Here is a 19,696-nt window from a genome sequence, read left to right on the forward strand (position 1 = left end):
GTCTCCAGTTTCACGCGTCCTTAGCGCTTCCTAAACCCTTTCCTAAACCCTTTCCGCACCCAGCATGTAAATGAACGAAAAAGCTGTATAATGAAGGAATTAGCTATTCCCCTGCGATACTGTAACGGGCGCTGATATTATCTCCTCCGTAACCCGCTGTTCTGCCGCGGCCTTAACCTGCTAGTTTACCGCCTCCCCCTAGTAGGAGTTAGTGTAGTGTAGTGTAAAAACATTGCTTACCCGCTCTGGTCCCGTCCGGTCCCCTCCTCCCGAAGCAAAAAAAAAACCAAACGAAAAAGTAGCAAGGCTCGGGCCTGCTACGGTAAGTGTAAAAAGTGTAAAAAGTGTAAAAAACAAAAAACCTGTGTGTTATATAAAAAAATAAAACAATTTTAAATACCTGTCGGAGGGCCGTGGGTCCAGGCGGCCGGCGGGCAGCCATCAGCGGCATCCGGTAGTCCCTTTTCCCTTCCTCCCTCCCTCCCCTGCCTGGATGAGCGCCAAAATCGCACGGGCGGGTCAGCAGCGGGGGGGGGCGCGGCAGCAGGATCCGGGAGCGGCGGGTAGGCAGCAGCGGGGTCCGGGGGGGCAGCGGCAGCAGGATCCAGGGGCAGCAGCGAGATCCGGGGGTCGAGTAGCGGCAGCGTGTTCGATCGGGCAGGCAGGTAGGTGGCAAAATAAAGATGGCCGCCTGCACGGGAAAATCGTGCAATTGGCCGCTGAAGACGTGACGTCACGACGTTTGGCGTCACGGGGTGTGACGTCACGTCTTCAGCGGCCAATTGCAGCTTTCCCCCGTGCAGGCGGCCATCTTTTTTTCCCACCTACCTGCCCGATCGAACACGCTGCCGCTACTCGCCCCCCCGGATCTCGCTGCCGCTGCCCCCCGGACCCCGCTGCTGCCTACCCGCCGCTCCCGGATCCTGCTGCCGCCCCCCCCCCCCCCCGCTGCCGACCCACCCGTGCGATTTTGGCGCTCATCCAGGCAGGGGAGGGAGGGAGGGAGGAAGGGAGAAGGGACTACCGGATGCCGCTGATAGCTGCCCACCGCCCACCTGGACCCACGGCCCTCCGACAGGTATTTAAAATTGTTTTATTTTTTTATATAACACACAGGTTTTTTGTTTTTTACACGTTTACACTTTTTTACACTTCCTGGTGCCTGTCATTTCAAATGTCATTTGAAATGACAGGTACCAGCGCACCCAGGTTATTGTATAGGCGCTGTTACAGCGCCTATACAGTAAAATGGGTTGCGCGGGCATAACCCTTCCCTAACGCTTCACAGCCGCGGCATGCATTTGCATGCGATTAGAGGAGAGTATCGGGGAGTTAGTGAAGAGAACTGTGCGTGCGGGGAGGAAGGGTGCGCCTGACACTGCCGCACTGTTTTTACCGCGGCCTTACTGTATCGAGCCGTATGTCAGCACTGTGGAGGCGGCCCAGGGAGGGCTGGATTCTCAAACATTTTCCAAGCCCGGCCCATCCCAGTCAAAGGATGGGTCAGTTACGACCTTATCTGGTAGCTCCCCGGACCTGAGCAATTTCGGAACGATGTCCTCCTTGGGCGAGAGCAGTTCAGGGGCCCCTATCCCGGTTCCCCTGGGACAAATATGGATCTGGCAGCCTTCTCTTGGTTGGAATTTTTTCAGGGCCTCCAAGCCTTTGTTCAGGCACAGTCAACTTTGGTCCCTGCCGAGTTGAACCACAACGGGGGGGAGCGGGACCTCGCTCTCCCGGCCCTGCCTGCGAGCCGCAAGACATGCCACACCTCACCAAGAATATCCCTAACAGGGACCCAGATACCACGGATGATGACGGGGACCCACTGGAGTATGGGAGAAATTCCTCCAGGCCTGGAACCATACCGGACCATGCTTCGTTTCTTCCACAGAGATAAATTACTGGCACTAGTCTCCCAGACTCTGAAGACTCTGGGAGTTCCAGGCATGGACCCTATGGCGGAACCAAAGAAAGAACCTCATCCTGATGTCTCTTCGTAAAGCTTCTTGCTATTTCCCGATGCTGGAAGTCATCTAGGAGTTGATTGGACCTAGAATGGGACGCCTCGGAGGCAAGCTTTAAAGGAGGTTGGGCCTTGGAAGCCTTCTTTCCTCTGGATCCAGCGGTCAAGGAATACCTGCGTTTCCCCAAAGTGAACGCCATGGTCTATGCAGTCTCGAAGCGAACAGCCATCCCTGTTGAGGGAGGGGCGGCTTTGAAGGATGATCACGATAGGCAGTTAGAATCCATCCTTAAGCAAGCCTTCGACGTGACAGCAATGACACTGCAGATAGTTTCCTTCTGTGCCCGGGTGGCTTCGCTCCTGCTTGCTCCTCGTGAGAGAGGCAGATAGCTCTGGGGCACACGCCGGAGAGGTGATTGAACCCGCCGCAGCTTTCCTGACAGATGCAAGCTCAGACCTAGTGCGTACCTCGCCAGAGGAGTAGCCTCAGTGGTGGCGGCCAGAAGACAGCTATGGTTGCAGAACTGGTCAGCGAACCTCACAAAGTTGCCCTTTAAGGGACCCCCTTCTTCAGGTCCTCGGCCTCATGGCATCATCACTAGAAGTAGTATCGTGGGCGAGGGCTCACAAGCGGCCTCTCCAATGCTACTTACTGTCACGGTGGAACCCACTGTCCCAAGACTACTCGATTTGCCTCCACCTACCAATGGAGGTATGCTCTTGGCTCCAGTAGTGACTACAGGAAAATCCACCTAAGCAAAGACGTAAGCCTATCCCCACTGAGCTGGATCGTCCTCACGACAGACACAAGCCTCCGAGGGTGGGGAGCCCTCTGTCAGGAGCTGACAGCCCAGGGATAAGGGATCAAGGAAGAGGTGAACTGGAACAAAACCCGCCTGGAAGCTTGAGTGGTCAGACTAGCATGCCTGCAGTTCAGCCACAGGCTCCGGGGCAAGCGATCCGGGTGATGTCTGACAATGCAATAATGGTTGCCTACGTCAACCGCCAGGGAGGAAGAAAGAGCCATCAGGTATCTCTGGAAATAGACCCCCTTATGGAATGGGCAGAGTTAAACCTACAAGGGATCTCGGCCTCCCACATTGCAGGAAAAGACAACGTCGCAGCGGACTTTCTCAGCAGGGAAAACCTGGACCCGGAGGGATGGTCGCTGTTGACCAAAGGCTTCCAGCTTCTAGTAAATCGCTGGGGCCTCCCGGCCATGGATCTACTGGCTACATCTCATAATGCCAAAGTCCCCCGGTTCTTCAGTCGCAGACGAGATCAGCACGCCCAAGGGATTGACACCCTCATCCAGACCTGACCAGAGGAGGACTTGCTGTACGCCTTCCCCCCATGGCCTCTACTGGGCAAGATCATCCGCAAGATAGAACACCACAGAGGCTTAGTCCTCCTAGTGGCCCCGGACTGGCCTAGATGCCCGTGGTACGCAAACATACGAAGGCTCCTCATGGGGAGTCCTCTGTGCCTCCTTCCACACAGGAACCTTTTCCAGCAGGGCACGATTCTTCACGGAAGATCTGTCTCGATTCTCTTACACGGTCTGGCCCTTGAGAGGGCTTGCCTGAAGAAGCACGGTTACTTGGTGGCCGTTATCGCCACCTTGCTTCATTCTCGAAAGTTCTCAACGTCTCTGGCATACATATGAATCTGGACAATATTTTAAGCCTGATGTGAGGGCCGTGGGGTGCCCCTGCTAACGGCCAAGATCCCCATGATTCTGGAATTTTTACAGGACGGCCTGAAGAAAGGGCCCTCAAAGGTCCAGGTAGCAGCCCTCTCCTGCTTCAGGGCTGAGATGAACAGAAACCTTCTGTCGGCACCTCCGGACTTGGCCCGTTTCCTAAAAGGGATTAAACTCCGACCACCCTTAAAGTGGCCAGTCCCCCTATGGAACCCCAATCTAGTATTGGACTTCCTAGTAGGACCTTCCTTCAGACTGATGCGCAGCCTGTCGCTACACCTATTAACACTAAAGACAGTATTCTTGGTGGCAATATGCTCCGCCCGTCGCATCTTGGAACTACAGGCACTATTCTGTCGGGAACCATTCCTTCGATTTACTCCAGGAGCAGTACAGCTTCACACTGTCCCCTCCTTCTTACCAAAGGTGGTTTCGGAGTTTCACTTGAATCAATCCATCTCCTTACCATCACTGGAAGGACACAAGGACACAGAAGACTCCCACCTGCTTTGCCATCGAAACATTGAGAGACACCTAGTGCGGTACCTGGAGAACTCGGAACTGATGCGCAAGACAGATTGCTTGTTTATTCTTCACGGCGGGAAGAAACAGGGCGAAACGGCTTCATGATCTACTATAGCTCGCTGGATCAATGAAGTAATCAAAGCATTTTACGTAGAGGTAGGGAAGCCTTTACCCCTTCAGGTCAAAGCTCATTCTACTAGGGTTCAGGCAGTATACTGGGTGGAGGCTAAGCTATTGTCGCCCGCCGACATCTGTCGAGCAGCAACGTAGTCTTTCCTACACACCTTCTCCAGGTTCTACCACCTGGACATCCAGGCTCGAGAGGATGCAGCCTTTGCAAGGGCAGTGCTAACGGGACCATGGGCAGCCTACTGCCCCATTCGGGAGTCGCTTTTGTACTTCCCACTGGTCCTGAGTCCATCTGGCTACACGCTAGGAAACGGAGAAATTATTTACCTGATAATTTTGTTTTCCTTAGTGTAGACAGATGGACTCAGCATCTCGCACACAGCTGCCCAAGAGAGGCACCAATGAATCACCCATGAAGCGAACCTCTATTCCATATGAATATGGGAAAGCCGTTGCCCTACCCCTAGTTCAGGGCATCCACAGTATGGCTGGTTTCAGGCATTATGTTGGCCGAGTACACTGGTGGTCTCCAGTTTTTAATCAAGTTTGTTAATCAAGTTTTGTTAACCAAGGGTTTAATCGAGTTGTATCCAAATTCTAATCAAGTTCTTCGATATATATGTCCACAATGGCTTTTCAAAGAGAATACTGAAGAGCTGAGGTCACTGCAGGGGTATATCTAGGGTGATGTCAGCTTTGAAACCCGACTCCCTCGTCCATCTACTAGCAGAGGAACACATAACCCGCTGGTCTTGAGTCCATCTGTCACACTAAGGAAAACGAAATTATCAGGTAAGTAATTTCTCCAATGAAAACTGCTTAACGGAAAAAAATGATGTGGATATGTCTGAATAACAATGGGGATCAACTGGTTGGTAAATTAAAGAATTTACTTTACAATGCATCATTCTTCAGGACACTCTCTATACCTTTAATAAGCAATTTAACAGGTAAATTCTCAAGCTCTTTGCTATACTAAGAAAAAAACATGTTTAGCTTAGCTAATCCTTATGACTAGGTTTAGAATCTATCGACATACTTGAAAACTTTCTGATTCTGGACCCAGAGTTCCCAAGATCTCCGGGCCCTGCCTCTTTTTCCCCTGGTGTTGGCAGTATATTAAAGAGCCAACGCGAGTGGCACTAGGACCGCTGCTGAGGCAGGAGTAGGAAGGAAGCGTCTCAGCACTCTGCTGCTTCTCCGCCTCCCACTGCCAATTGCTCACCAGGACTAAGCAACATCAGCAGCAGGAGGAAGGAAAGCCACAGCTGCTGCGATGCACTTTCTCCTGCTCCTGGGGCAGACTAGCACAGCACCAGTCATATAGGTGAAGGGGGAAGAGTGTGTGAAAGGGGAGAACACATATGCCCTCCCCAAACGATGTAAAATGTTCTGAAGTCAGTTAGCATGTTTCAGTGACCAGACCTGCAGCATTGTTTAAGAAATATGTGAAGTTGTCATCGCAAGAAAGCTTGACTGAAATCAATTATTTAAATCATGATTTTAATCGATTTTTTTTTTTAAAGGACCTTAATTTAAAGCATTCAGCCGACATTCATCATGTGCCAACCTGAATTTGCTTCTCAGCGGTTAGAAGCGGCAAAGCTCTGGGTGACCCCTACTTAGGTAAACCAGAGCCACCTGTTTTTTGCTGATCCCACGCAGCAGATTCCCTTCAAAAGACGCCATATTCAGCATCTTAAAAAAACCCAGGAATTCCCGTACCTTTCAGGCATTTCCAGCTGCACCTCTGGAGCTCGATCCTTCTCCCTTAACTCCTGCAAACAGAAGGAGGATAGTTTTAGCTTTCGGCTAGATGCACTGTTCACTCTACAGCATTCCTCCAAATACAAACTGAAGATATGAAGACAGTTTCATTTTTCATATTCCAACTTTTCTATCTTCTTATAAAACCTAAAGGATATTAAGAAAAATGTCCCACATAGACTTGCACTTTTAACACTTTTTCACTCCTAAATCTTTACAGTTTATATTAGCTGGACAGACAAAATTCAACAGCTCACTCAAAAACCAGGATTCTGTGGCTGCCAATAGTCCTGCACGATTGCACACATCCTGCAGAAATCCTGAGATCCTGTAGCCTCCCACGACAATGTCTTCCTATTTTTCACCTCTTGCAAAGAACCATGTACAGAAAAAGGCTTAAATCAAGGCTCAAAGACGCTGCTCATCTTCACCCCAGTGTATAAAGAGATCAGCTTCTGTGTCGCTACTCTGACAGTATAGCTCATGCAGCGTGCAAGCTGTGACATCAGAAAAATTGTTTCCCTTGTGGCTTATTTGGCCTTTAAGCATCTGCGCCTGAGCTGCAGTGCCCATCTTGGATTTTTAGAACCGCTTGTAAATACGCTGGCAACAGAAGCAAGATATAGCATCTGCTGAAGAGGGCTTTATTAGTTCCTGTATAGCTCAACAAAGGTATCAATGTTTTAATGTTGTCAAAGTTAACTGAGCAACATCTGGGCGCCAGAAATCACCCTGCTGCATGATCGGCTGAATTTCATGCCCGCCTGCACCCAAGTAGCACATGTGGCACGAGCCCACTTTCACTCTTTGTGGATTGAGTGGAGATGCTGTGCATTTATGTGCCATCATTACAAAATGATTCCTTCCATCTCCTTCATGCCCCTGCCTCCCCCATTCATCAATTTGTCATTGCATCTGCTCCTTCCCTTCCATTCCCCACTATTCTCGGTGGGCAGGGGAGCTTTTGGAAGTGGTGGGGGAGGGGGGGGGAGATTTTCTTCCTGGGATGTCTTGAGACTTGCTTACAATGCACAGACCATGTAGCCAGGAAAGCACAGCACTCAAAAATTAAATTAGGACAATAACTGGCATTGAAAAGAGGGATCTGACCAGCACATGGAGCTGCAGGAATTGAGAGCTCGCATGTACAGTTCACATTAACTGTGCTGCTCCTCATCCCTGCAGACAGCGGGCAGGGAAAGGTATATCACACTTGTGTTGCGGGGCAGCTGTCAGCAACAAAAGAGTCACCATAGCACTAGAGAGTTGCCCCATGCAGCCTGATGCTCTTGGGCTGTACGGCTCAACACTGCATATCCCCCCCCCCATTTGTGGGCAGGCAGAAACTCATAACTTACTCTGCGCTTCCCCTCTGTTCTCCGACCACTCTTACTCGGCTGAGCACCTGGCATCAGGGATGGCTTAATGTACATGGATCGGTTTGAAGACACAGTAAGGACTTTTGGAGTCATGAGCTTCTGGACAGGAGGATACTGGGCGTCCACCTTTAAAAAGGACAAATTGAGTAAACGATAATTAGGTGTGAACTATGGCATGCACAAAGCCAATAATCAGTAAGCTGAGCAGATAATGACACTCAGGTGCCAACCCCATACATTCAGTAACCACCAAACCATCCCCGTGTGAACCCTAAGCAATACACCGTACATGTTCTGATAGCAGAAATGCTGTAACCGCATTAACTGCAGACAGGCCCAGAGAGGAATCACCACACCCTGCCAAAAAAAAAAAAAAAAGGACTATCCTGACCATATTCAAAATTCATACTTAAGAGGTAGTGTACTGCAGTGTACCAGGAACCAGGAGCAGTCTGAAGGACTGTTGGGTTTCATCAGTTTGGCCTCAGTTGCAAGAAAGGCAGCAGACCCTTGAACTAGTGTCAGGCATAACAGCTTTATCTGAAACACAAGCGTCCTGTCAACAGCCAAATCTGCTCCAACAACAAATACCAGAGTTCATGTACACTCTCTCCTGCCAAGCCACCCCGGCTTCCTCCACCACTTTCCTATCCAAACACTAAGGCTCTGTACAAGCAGACAATCACTCCACTTTCACCCGGTAACAGCTGTGCCCGACATCCGCCTCCAGCCCAACACGTCTGGGCTCCATCTCAACACAGAGCTGCCAGTGCCTGCCCAATTCCACCCCAGCAGATGTAAGCTCATCAACTGTTTTAATTTATTTACTTGGGCACTCGTAGCCCGCAATATCCACAGATCTACGCAGGTAATAAAATCATTCACAATACTACCATGAGATTAAAATTAAACAGCACATAAAACCATTACTGAGATACATCAATGCATCGTATGTCCAGATCACAGAAAGACTCAAATAAATGCACATAAGCAAATGCAATAAAGCCTAGATAACATCAACCCTGCTGGCTCAAAGGCCTGGGTAAACAAAAAGGTCTTCAAATTTCTACGAAAAGTTTTCAAACTTGCTTCTGAACACAAAAATTCCGGGAGGTAGTTCCACGGGCATGGGCCTGTGATAGTCCAGGTTCTATCGTGAGTCTCAGCTAAATGAGCTGCTTTTACCGATGGGACATCCAACATATTTTTCTCTGCAGAGTGCAAAAGACAGAAGGCCTGCAGATTTTTAAACAAAGTTCTGAAACCATCAGGAGCTTCTGGGATTAAAACCTTACGAGCCTTCCTTCTCCAAGCCACAGCCCGTCAATGACACCATTAATGCCTAGAGCGCAATCATCAATGCACAAAGCAGCAGACAAGAGGTAAAAAAAAGCAGCAGACAATCCTCTGGGGGATGCACGAGGCATTCATTCAAGCAACAAGAGTTGTTAACCTCTGAGAAGGCCAGGAAATGGGGTTCTTTTGGTGTTTATATATTTTACAAAAATATTTTTGCTTTGATACCATAGGGAATGCATCCAAGATAAAAATTTTCTGTGATAATGGAAATATTTATTTTTTTAAGTAACTATTTTAAAGGTTAAAAATGGAGTCAATACTCAAGACAAATTAATTTAATTTAAATAAAGACAACCAAAAGAACAAACAATACAGTCAAAGAAACAAGCTGCTATTTTAAGTACTTGGGTTAGACCTGCATCTATGGCCACATCAGTAGGCGCCAATTAGGCCAGGCTCTGGCAAGTTTTCTTTGGATTTAGAAACCGTGCCAAAAACTCAGAAGCCAATGGCTGAATGTTCTTTCAACCTTCCTGTCACACTCACTGAAGACTGGAGAAGGATAAGGGCAGGGAAGAGGTTTAGATAGCTCTCAGCTATTGACACCTAAGATCATAAAGAAGTGCCATGTTGAATCAGACCTAAGGTCCATTGAGCCCAGCATCCTATCTCTATCAGATATCAATTCCTAAAAATAGATTAAACTTCTTGCTGCTCAATCTCTATGACAAGTGATACGTCAACCTGAGTAACCTGGTTAATACCTACAGTCCCTGAATAGTAATCCACTTTGAAGTGCCTGAAATAGCAGAATATAAATCAAATAAACTATTTATGGATTTTTCTTCCATGAACTCGTCCAAACTCATTTTAAAACCCAACTATGCTAGTTGCCTTCACCACATCCTCCAGCAACAGATTCCACAGCTTGATTGTTAGAATGTGGCACATTTAAAACTAAACGGAGAAAGTTCTTTTCACTCAACGCACAATTAAACTCTGGAATTTGTTGCCAGAGGATGTGGTTAGTGCAGTTAGTGTAGCTGGGTTTAAAAAAGGTTTGGATAAGTTCTTGGAGGAGAAGTCCGTTACCTGCTATTAATTAAGTTGACTTAGAAAATAGCCACTGCTATTACTGGCATCAGTAGCATGGGATAGACTTAGTTTTTGGGTACTCGCCAGGTTCTTATTTATTTATTTATTTATTTAAAGTTTGTATATACAGACATTCGTTTAGTAACATCACATCAGTTTACAGTCAACAATTTTTCGCAGCAACAGCCTGGATTGGCCTCTGTTGGAAACAGGATGGTGGGCTTGATGGACCCTTGGTCTGACCAGTATGGCATGTTCTTATGTGAAATACTTTCTCCAGTTTGTTTAAATTTGGTACCTATTTAAAGGAATGCCCCTTAGTACTAGTATTTGATAGGGTAAACAGCAGTTCTACTCCATTTATGATTTTGCAGACCACAATCATATCCCCCTCAAACATCTCTTCTCCAAGCTGAAGAGCCCTAACCTGTTTAGTCTTTCTTCATAAGGGAGCTGTTTCAACTCCTTAACTATTTTTGTTGCCCTTTTCTGTTAACTTTCCTAAATTTTTATGGTTTGGTCTCCAAGGTTTGCTGCAGCTCCTTTAGGGCCTGATTTACTAAGCCTGTTTTCTCATTCCTCATCAATGGGGAAAAAAAAAAAGTAAAAGCTGGCATCACACCCTTCCCCCAATCACAGCATGCATGCTGTCAGCAGCAAGTTAATATCCACTGATGGCGAAGCTAAGGAGCAGTCACCTCAGGCGTACGCATCACCATGGCCTGGGCTTACCAGTCTCGCTATCTCATTCTTCCCACCATCCTTGTCCCCAGGCATCTCTCTCTCTCATCTCCCCTAGCATTTGTCCATAGGTTTCTCACACCCCCCCCCCCCCCCCCGCCAACATCTCCATCCGCTTCCCTTTCACAACCTCCCAAACCTTGCTCCCAGCCAGTCTCAACCTCCCCCCCCCCCCCCCCCCCCATTATCCCAATATTGACCGGGTAAATATAACATCAGGACATGCTAAGGAAATATAGTTTTTAGATGAAATAAATGACTGCATATAAGTGTCTGCTTCATGCAGCAGTTGATCTGGAAACAGACGAAAGGGGGAGCTATTTTAGACCCAAATGTTATGGCACGCAGGATCTAATGCAAGAAGTAACTATTGGGGGGCTGCCTGGCACCAGTGACGATAGTGCAATCAAATTTGACTTAAAGAGCGGAAAGAGGGCATTAAGTAATCTACAGTTCTAGCATTAAACTTTCAATAGGGAAATTGATAAAATGAAGAAAATAGAAAGAAACTGAAAGGTGCAGTTACAAATGTTAAGAATTTACATCAGGTGAAGTCATTGTTTAAAAATACCATCTTGCAAGCCCAATCCAAATGTATTCCACACATTAAAAAAAAAAAGGTGGAAGGAAGACCAAATGACTGCCAGCATGGTTAAAACGCGAGGAGAAAGAGGCTATTTTAGCCAAAAAAATTGGAAAAAAGATAAATCTGAAGAAAATAGAAAAAAAAGCATAAGCACTGAGAAGTTAGATGTAAAATATTAACAAGGCAGGCTAAAAGAATTTGAAAAGAAGCTGGCCATAGAAGCAAAAACTCATAATACATTTTTTTTAAAAATATACCTGAAGTAAGAAGCCTGGGAGGGGAGTCAGTTGGACCATTAGATGATCAAGGGGTTAAAGGAAAATTGCTAATTTTTGGTCCTGCAATTCCATAGATCAGTCCAGACAAGTGGGTTTTGCTTCCCTACCAGCAGATGGAGTCAGAGAAACAAAACTTTGAGGCACTGCTACATAACAGAGAGTGCCACCTGCATTCCCTTCAGTATTTCTCGGACTCCAGCAGATGGAAGAGGTGCAACCCTGCAGTCTGAGATTAAGAAAGAGAGAGAAATTGAAGAGGAGAATTTCGGAGGAAGCTGCCTGAGGTGTTAGGTTCCTTGGTGGACCATCCCTTAGGTTAAGCTGGGTCGTCGGGAACCCCTGCCTTGTGCTCGCGCCTGCATCGTGTAGGGGGTCCTGAAAGCTAGGGGACTGGTTCCCTCAGGGCCACCAGGCCTCTGTCTGCAAGGCCCCAGAATCAGGGAAGCATCCCTATGTGTGTTTTTTGCCTTTGTACCTGTGATTTTAAAGTAGAAAAAGAAAGAAAGGAGCAGAAAGGCAAACAGCTGGTGGCTGGGGCCAGAAGGTACGTCCATGAGGCAGCGAGGGCCGCAGGCCTCGGTAGACAGAAGGTAACTACTGCGCCGGACTGCATGTGTCCTGGGGGCCCCGGGAGGAGCGGCATTAGCGGCCAGGCCTATAGCAGAGGAGGTGCGGCAACGGTTGATGCGGCCGCGTTTGTTTTCCCGTGCGTCTCTGGACCGTGCTGAAGTTGGAGAGCAGCGGTCATTTCCGCAGCGGTGCCCAGCTGATTTTTCCATGCCCGCGGGAAATGGCGCAGCGTGGTTTAAAAAAAAACAAACAAAAAAAAAAGGCATGTGCCAGAATGGCGATTGAGACCAGTAGTGTTTGCAGGCCACAGTGCAGCCATTGGTGCTGTGTGTGTGGGCTGGAGTCTACATGCTTGAATTCTCGCTCCCTCTGGTCAAATTGGACCCAGACCGAATATGATATGCTTCACTGAAATTGACACTTAGAGCCAACAACTGTAGAGAAAACTTCTCTTTATTAAATGCTACAAAATAATATAATAGGGCTTTATGGAGGGAGAGAGAGAGAGAGACTCAGAGTGCTACACAAAGCTCGTGTATAAAACTCTCTCTCAAATGATTTTACTGACATTAGATGGGATTTTACGATTGTACATTTCATTATAAAGATTAGGTGTATAGATTTGGTTATGTTTAAATTGATGTGGGTGCTCAGAGGCCCTTAGTCCTTATTGCAGACATAACTTGTAATAAAAAGCAGTGAAACACTTTTTGACATATCACACAAGAAGTCAGTATTCTTGTTCTAAGTTTTTGATTTTTTGATCATAAGAGCTTTATACTGTAATTACTAATAAGAATTATGTAATATTTGTTTCAGTTTTGTGCTTTGCATTTGCTAGACAGGCAAGTGCCACATGCTAAACAGAAAATGCTGTATTAACAAAAAGAACTGGGCTACAGGAACTATGTTTAGAATCAACAAGGTCACACTGGCACTGTAGTTATTAGCAAGCCCATAGATAATATTTGCATACAAAGCGTTGAATGAATGTACATGCAGAGCGAGAACGAATCTACATACAGCCAATCAGATTAAAAGTTTATAGTAAAAAGCCAAATTCCAGAAATTTTGACAATCGTGTAACCTCATTTAGGGGTTGGAAATATACAAGTGTAATATCCTATTTAATGCCTTATCAGTAAAATCATTTGAAATAAAGAGTTTTATACTTGTGCTTTGCACAGCATTCTGCAGGTCTCTCTCTCTCTCCTTAAGGCCTTATTATATTATTTTGTAGCATTTAATAAGAAGTATTCTCCACAGCTGTTGGCTCTAAGCATCTATTTCAGTGAACCACATCAGATAGTATATACTCGAGTTCTGAAATAATTCAAAAATGAAATTGTGTATCTATTCCTAGTACTTTGTAACTTATCATTAAAATCAACTATAGTATCTGAAGATTGGAGGGTGACCAATGTAACCCTGATTTTTAAAAAGGGCTCCAGGAGTGATCAAATTTGCGGATGATACAAAATTATTCAGAGTAGTTAAATCACAAGCGGATTGTGATACATTACAGGAGGGTTCTTGCAAGACTGGAAGATTGGGCATCCAAATGGAAGATGAAATTTAATGTGGACAAGTGCAAGGTGTTGCATATAGGGAAAAATAACCCTTGCTGTAGTTACACGATGTTAGGTTCCATATTAGGAGCTACCACCCAAGAAAGAGATCTAGGCATCATAGTGGAGAATACTTTAAAATCATCGGCTCAGTGTGCTGCAGCAGTCAAAAAAGCAAACAGAATGTTAGGAATTATTAAGAAGGGAATGGTTAATACAATGGAAAAATGTCAATTTATTTATTTAAAATCTTTTCTATACCATCGCAACGGTTTACATGTAGGCACATATTTAATGTAGGTAAAAGTGTACTATAGTACATTCTAACAGGTGCCGTCAAAGGTTCGGTTACACTATATCATTAGACATAGTCATTTAGCGAAGTAGTTCATGACCAATTGTACCAAGATACTTACACGGGTAGTTTTATCACACATAGTACTATAGTTATGCTTATTGTTGTGTAAAGTTCATAGATTAATCTACTGTACAGTCCAAGTACTGTGTGTCGGTGCTCCCCTGCCTTTTCCTGAATAATTTCTATTCTCCTGTCTCTTTGTAAAATGCTTGTTCAAAAAGCCATGTTTTTACACTTTTCTTGAATGCCTTGAGATCACTTTGTAGCCTGATCTCTGGAGGCATTTTGTTCCAGATTATGGGTCCTGCTAGTGATAGGGCTCTTTCTCTCACTTGGGTCAGTCTTGCAGTTTTTATTGAAGGAATGGTTAGGAGTGCTTTATTTGCTGATCGGAGGTTCCTGTGAGGGACGTGTACCCGTAATGCCCCCTGAGGGACGTATACCCGTAATGCTGTGTTTAACCAGTCTGATTTATCATTGTAAATTAGTTTGTGAATGGTACATAGGGTTTTGTATTTAATTCTGTGTTCAATAGGTAACCAATGTAATTCTGCTAGGGTTTCAGTTATATGGTCCCTCCTTTTTCCGGTTAGCATGCTAGCTGCTGTGTTCTGGAGTATTTGCAGTGGTCTTAATGTTGTATTAGGTAGTCCTAGCATATAATGTCTCTGTATCGCTCCATGGTGAGACTACACCTTGAATACGGTGTACAATTCTGGTCGACGCATCTCAAAAAAAGATATAGTTGCGATGGAGAAGGTACAGAGAAGGGCAATCAAAATGATCAAGGGGATGGAACAGCTCCCCTATGAGGAAAGGCTGAAGAGGTTAGGGCTGTTCAGCTTGGAGAAGATACAGCTGAGGGGGGGATATGATAGAGGTCTTTAAGATCATGAGAGGTCTTGAATGAGTAGATGTGAATTGGTTATTTACACTTTCGGATAATAGGAGGACTAGGAGGCATTCTATGAAGTTAGCAAGTAGCACATTTAAGACTAAATGGAGAAAATTATTTTTCACTCAACGCACAATTAAGCTCTGGAATTTGTTGCCAGAGGATGTGGTTAGTGCAGTTAGTGTAGCTGGGTTCAAAAAAGATTTAGATAAGTTCTTGGAGGAGAAGTTCATTAACTGCTATTAATCAAGTTTACTTAGGGAATAGCCACTGCTATTAATTGCATCAGTGCAAAAAGAACACGTATTCATCAAAAATAACACTATATATTATGTTTTATGGGACCATCATATAAACCCCAACTGTTGATATCTTTTAGAGCATTACTTGTGCTCCATCGATAGCTCACAGGGGTACAGTTTTAATCATAGGTTCAATTTTTTGAGGATTTTTTTTTTAAAGCATTTCAAAAAAAAAATATTTTTTTTTAAATGCACTACTTCCCTTAGTCATAGAAATAAATTCATGCCCTTTCTATGACCAAGGAAAGTAGTGCATTTAAAAAATATATTTTTTTTTTTAAATTCAGACTGCTTATCAACAGGAAAAAAAAAAAAAGATCCTCAAATTTTTTTCTACGGTTTCTCCAGGCTGCAGAACTGGAAACACATAGTGGGTTCACATAGCCAGAGGGACAAGGTGATCAAAATAAACCTTCCTTGGCAGTTGACAAAATCTAAAATCATGCAGTTATGCCTCTGTTCTCCATATGCCCACACCCAGCCTTGCTGCAACTGTAAACTGAGAGCAAAGACTCAGCCCAAATGGCTGAGCGACAGTACTTTGTGCAGGAAGCCCAGGTATAATATCCAGAGCAGATTCCTATCATTAGGGTTGTCTGGGATTATGCAGCATTCAAAGCCTTTGCCATGGATGGAGTGCTGGACTCAAGAGTGTGCACACACTCCCTGCTCTGAAGGAAGCTGCAACTTGCAGTCTGTAACTACAACAGGACTAGAGAGGTTGGACTTAAAATGAGGGATATCATAAAGAATAGCACTGCTTTCTCTCTGTCTCCATCTACTGGCATGGATGAATAAACCAAGGAGTCTGGACTGATCCGGGTACGCACAGGGAATGAGGGATATACTATCATAAAGAATAACACTGCTTTCTCTCTGTCTCCATCTACTGGCATGGATGAATAAACCAAGGAGTCTGGACTGATCCGGGTACGCACAGGGAATAAGGGATATACTATCATAAAGAATAACACTGCTTTCTCTCTGTCTCCATCTACTGGCATGGATGAATAAACCAAGGAGCCTGGACTGATCCGGGTACTCACAGGGAATGAGGGATATACTATCATAAAGAATAACACTGCTTTAAAAAAACAAACAAAAAAAAAAAACCAACACCACAATGGAAGTGGTGCTGAGAAACCAGTTCAACCTGTTACTCGAGGCCGAAGACCCACATCCCACTTACCTTTCTCTTCTTCGCCTGAAAGTCAGTGGTATCCAAATTACACTGTTCCGGGGTCTGCGAACACCGGAGGATCAAAGAGTCATTACCAACACAGCGACTCAAAGCACATCAAATATTACAAGAAAAAAGTAAACCATGGCCAAGAGAAAGAGAAAAATATTAAAGACCAACTTACACGTGACAATGGAGAAGACCCCACAGAGGGAATTCTTTTAGCATCCTGTTGATTCAAAATTGATAACATCAAAATTGAATACAGCCTTTTAATAGTATGCTTAAAAGTGTGGCACGTTTATGATAAATACAGGCTAAAGATTGCAGTCTAAATCAGAATTTTGTATTGCCTTTACAGAAGGAAAATGAAAAAGTCAGAACCACGATTATAATCCCCATTAATTTTGAGAAGCATCTGAAAGTTGTGGCATACCCATCAGGGGTACAATGCTCCCAATCCCTTACTAGGGCAAACTCTGACAGAGGAGAAAGTGCCTTCAACACTATATTCTGCAGAACTGGGTGTCATCTGAGGATCTCTAGATAGCGCAAGACCCAGCTGAGCACCCAGTACCTCACAGGAGCAGGGTCCAGTGCTCCTAGCGCAGTAGATTAATGTCAAAAGAAAAAAGTCTGTTTTGACAAATCTCTCTTTCTTTAATGTAAAGGTTTATATAAGTGTGGTGCATGTGTATATATACATACACACGCACTCATATATACACACAAATAGCACATGGTATTTCTACATATCTATATATCATTTTAAATAATCTATGAATTTACTGCTAAAGGACTTGACATCTTCTCCAATGACTGCAAAATCCGACGCGCTGTGGAGCTGGTCACTCCGTAGGTTTGCGTGCTGACTTGTTTTGCCTTCACTTGTCTTCTTAAAGGTGCCTTAAAGAAAAAAAAAAAATTACAAATAGGCCTGCTGCTGCATTAATACCAAGACTGACCAACTATTATCAAAGTAAACGCACATTTAAAAAAACAAACAAAAAACCCCATTATCTATCAATTGAAAAACAATGAGTTAAACAAAATGTTTAATTCTTTTTTTTACGCATCAGACAGGAAGTAACAGGTCACTGGATATGTAGTCTAATCAAGCACCTTATATCCGTTCCTCCCTTCTGCACAAAGAAAAGCCAAAAATAAGCCATCCTGCCAGGGAATCACACCAGCAATTTCATTGGCTCAAGCTTACCTCTGGTGAAGAGCTTGGATGGAAACCTGCCTGAAAGTTCCTCAGGACTGTTCTACAAATGATTCCAACTTTAAGAACATGATTTACCTGGTTTTAATGTTAAAGTTTCCAATGGAACACTTCTAACAGACCATTGCAGGTAGTATGAGGAAAGGACACTGGAACAATACATCATGCCCACAGGGCAAAGGTTCTGCGGCATGAAAGTTACTTCCTTTAAAAAAAAAAAAAAATCCTGCCCATGAGCTGCGTTTATGAACAAATCATGAATCTCAGACCAATCTGTAAGGGCCAGCTCACTGACTGGGTGGCAATGCTATGCAATGCCATGCAGAAAGTCCCCGGTCTGATCCACAAGTCGTGTCTTTCGTGCCCCAGGTCAGCCAAGATGCTGCAGAGGCAGCGTTCACAGCCCCTCCCCACCAGGGAGTCATTTTCCTTGCTCAAGTGGCCACATTTAGACTCCATGATTTAGAGTCTGTGATTACAGGGTTCTGGAAGGCCCAAGACTGTCACTGCAATGACCAAGCTTAAGGGTGGGGGTGGTGGGGGGAAATCCCCCAAGTTCTGCATATGGGGCCAGATCCCAGTTCAGGTTCCAACAGAGCTGTAAGTACAAAAAGAAGGAGGAGGAGGAGGAAACTACCAGTTCCCAAAAACAAGCCACCCCTAGCCTCTGCTAATGCGAATGCCCCAGTGTCACTGAATTGCAAGAGCAAAGTGCCATGTACTCAGACAGAGAGAAATCAGAGGGGGCTGGCAGGGAGATCTTGTCTGCAGCCAACAGAACATGAGGAACTCTGGCCTGAGGGCCACAAACAGGCCTGAATTCCAGGAAATCCACCGTGAATATTCATGAAACGAGCTTGCAGCTGGTCTAATTCGGAGGAGGAGGAGGAGGATGGGCACAATACGATTCTCCCCCTTTCGAGATGACCCCCAGTACACAACTTACACGAGTCAGAATGTATTTCTAAGCACGACCCCCGCGATCTTGTGCGCTCGGAGCAGATGACCGGTAACAAGCTGCAGCATGCAACACACACTGGGCTGTTTACAAGCCCGACGATCACCTCCCGAGCCAAGCGGTGTGAGTGACAGCATGCCTCCCAGCACACTGCTGCTATATCCACGTACACACGCGGCAGCCGGCTGACCCAGCTGCAGTGATGGGCAGACAGCAGGTGCACAGAGCGATTAGGACAACAGCAGCACCAGCAGAAAACAGCTGCCACTGGACAACAGTCCCTTCCTTCCTTCCTTCCACCAGCTTTACGTTCAAGTTTTCCAAACGCACAGATTACATTTTTCAGGAACTGCAGTTGTTACTCTGCTTCTATTGGTTATGGCAGCATGAGTTTTCATTCACAACTACTCAGAGTTGTCTCCCCCCCCAATTTTCTATCCCTTTCCTCCCTTCCAGTAAGTCCAACCATCACAGAAACATGTGTGTACCCTTACTCTGGCTATTAGATTACAGTGTTGTACCAAGACCAATGTGCTCCCCACCATCCCCCCTTGACACACACACACTTATACTTCCAGTAGGGGGGAGGAAAAGCAGGATGGCAGGGGGTTAGAAGTGAAAGCTGCCTCTGCAACATCATTAGCCAAAAGCAACGAAAGCTCCAGAACCAACTCCATGTCTCCCACGTCAGTGTGCGGTAATGCACATCCGGTCAAACCCAAATCTATCTGTGCTGCCCAGTGGCTTTGTCAACTGCGAACACGATCCTCCCCCTCTCTCCCTCCCACCAGGCCAATCACAAAATTTAAAAAAAAAAAAGACAAAGCACAGACATGTCAGGGAAAGTTCCCTCTGTCCTTTCTGCTTTCCCTCTCTGGGGTGGAGTTTTCTTCCAGACAGAATGCGCAGCACCGGCTCCCACCAGCCCATCATCCTTCACCGGTCAGGCACAAGAGCCTCCAACTTACACCCCCCCCTCCCTCCACAGCACAGTCCAAAACATCCAGCTGAGATGGAGAAGGCGAGGGAAAAAGGGGCAGAGCCAATGGCCCCCCCCCCCCCCAAAAAAAAACTCCCTAAACAAAAACAAGGAAATCTATTTTTATTTTCCTCACCCCCTCCATCACAGCGAGATCTGTGCATGCTCCCCCTACACGGCACTTCACCTTTACG

General features: G+C 45.6%; 1 protein-coding gene across 6 annotated transcripts in view; it reads right to left on the reverse strand.

The window, feature by feature from the left end:
• The window catches only part of NUP153 (nucleoporin 153), a 159,566-nt gene that overhangs the window by 86,279 nt on the left and 53,591 nt on the right, over positions 1-19,696 (reverse strand). For 4 of the 6 annotated variants that reach the window (XM_029590715.1, XM_029590716.1, XM_029590714.1 and 1 more), the window contains 5 exons: positions 17,130-17,246; positions 16,525-16,569; positions 16,350-16,403; positions 7,448-7,594; positions 6,048-6,100 (listed from right to left, as the gene is read on the reverse strand). In XM_029590715.1, the coding sequence (XP_029446575.1) occupies positions 6,048-6,100; positions 7,448-7,594; positions 16,350-16,403; positions 16,525-16,569; positions 17,130-17,246 (416 nt within the window). The remainder of the gene's footprint in view (positions 1-6,047; positions 6,101-7,447; positions 7,595-16,349; positions 16,404-16,524; positions 16,570-17,129; positions 17,247-19,696) is intronic. The other 2 variants (XM_029590717.1, XM_029590718.1) reach the window with 2 other exon arrangements.

The sequence above is a fragment of the Rhinatrema bivittatum genome, chromosome 2 (genome assembly GCF_901001135.1).
Source record: "Rhinatrema bivittatum chromosome 2, aRhiBiv1.1, whole genome shotgun sequence".
NCBI lineage: Eukaryota > Metazoa > Chordata > Amphibia > Gymnophiona > Rhinatrematidae > Rhinatrema > Rhinatrema bivittatum.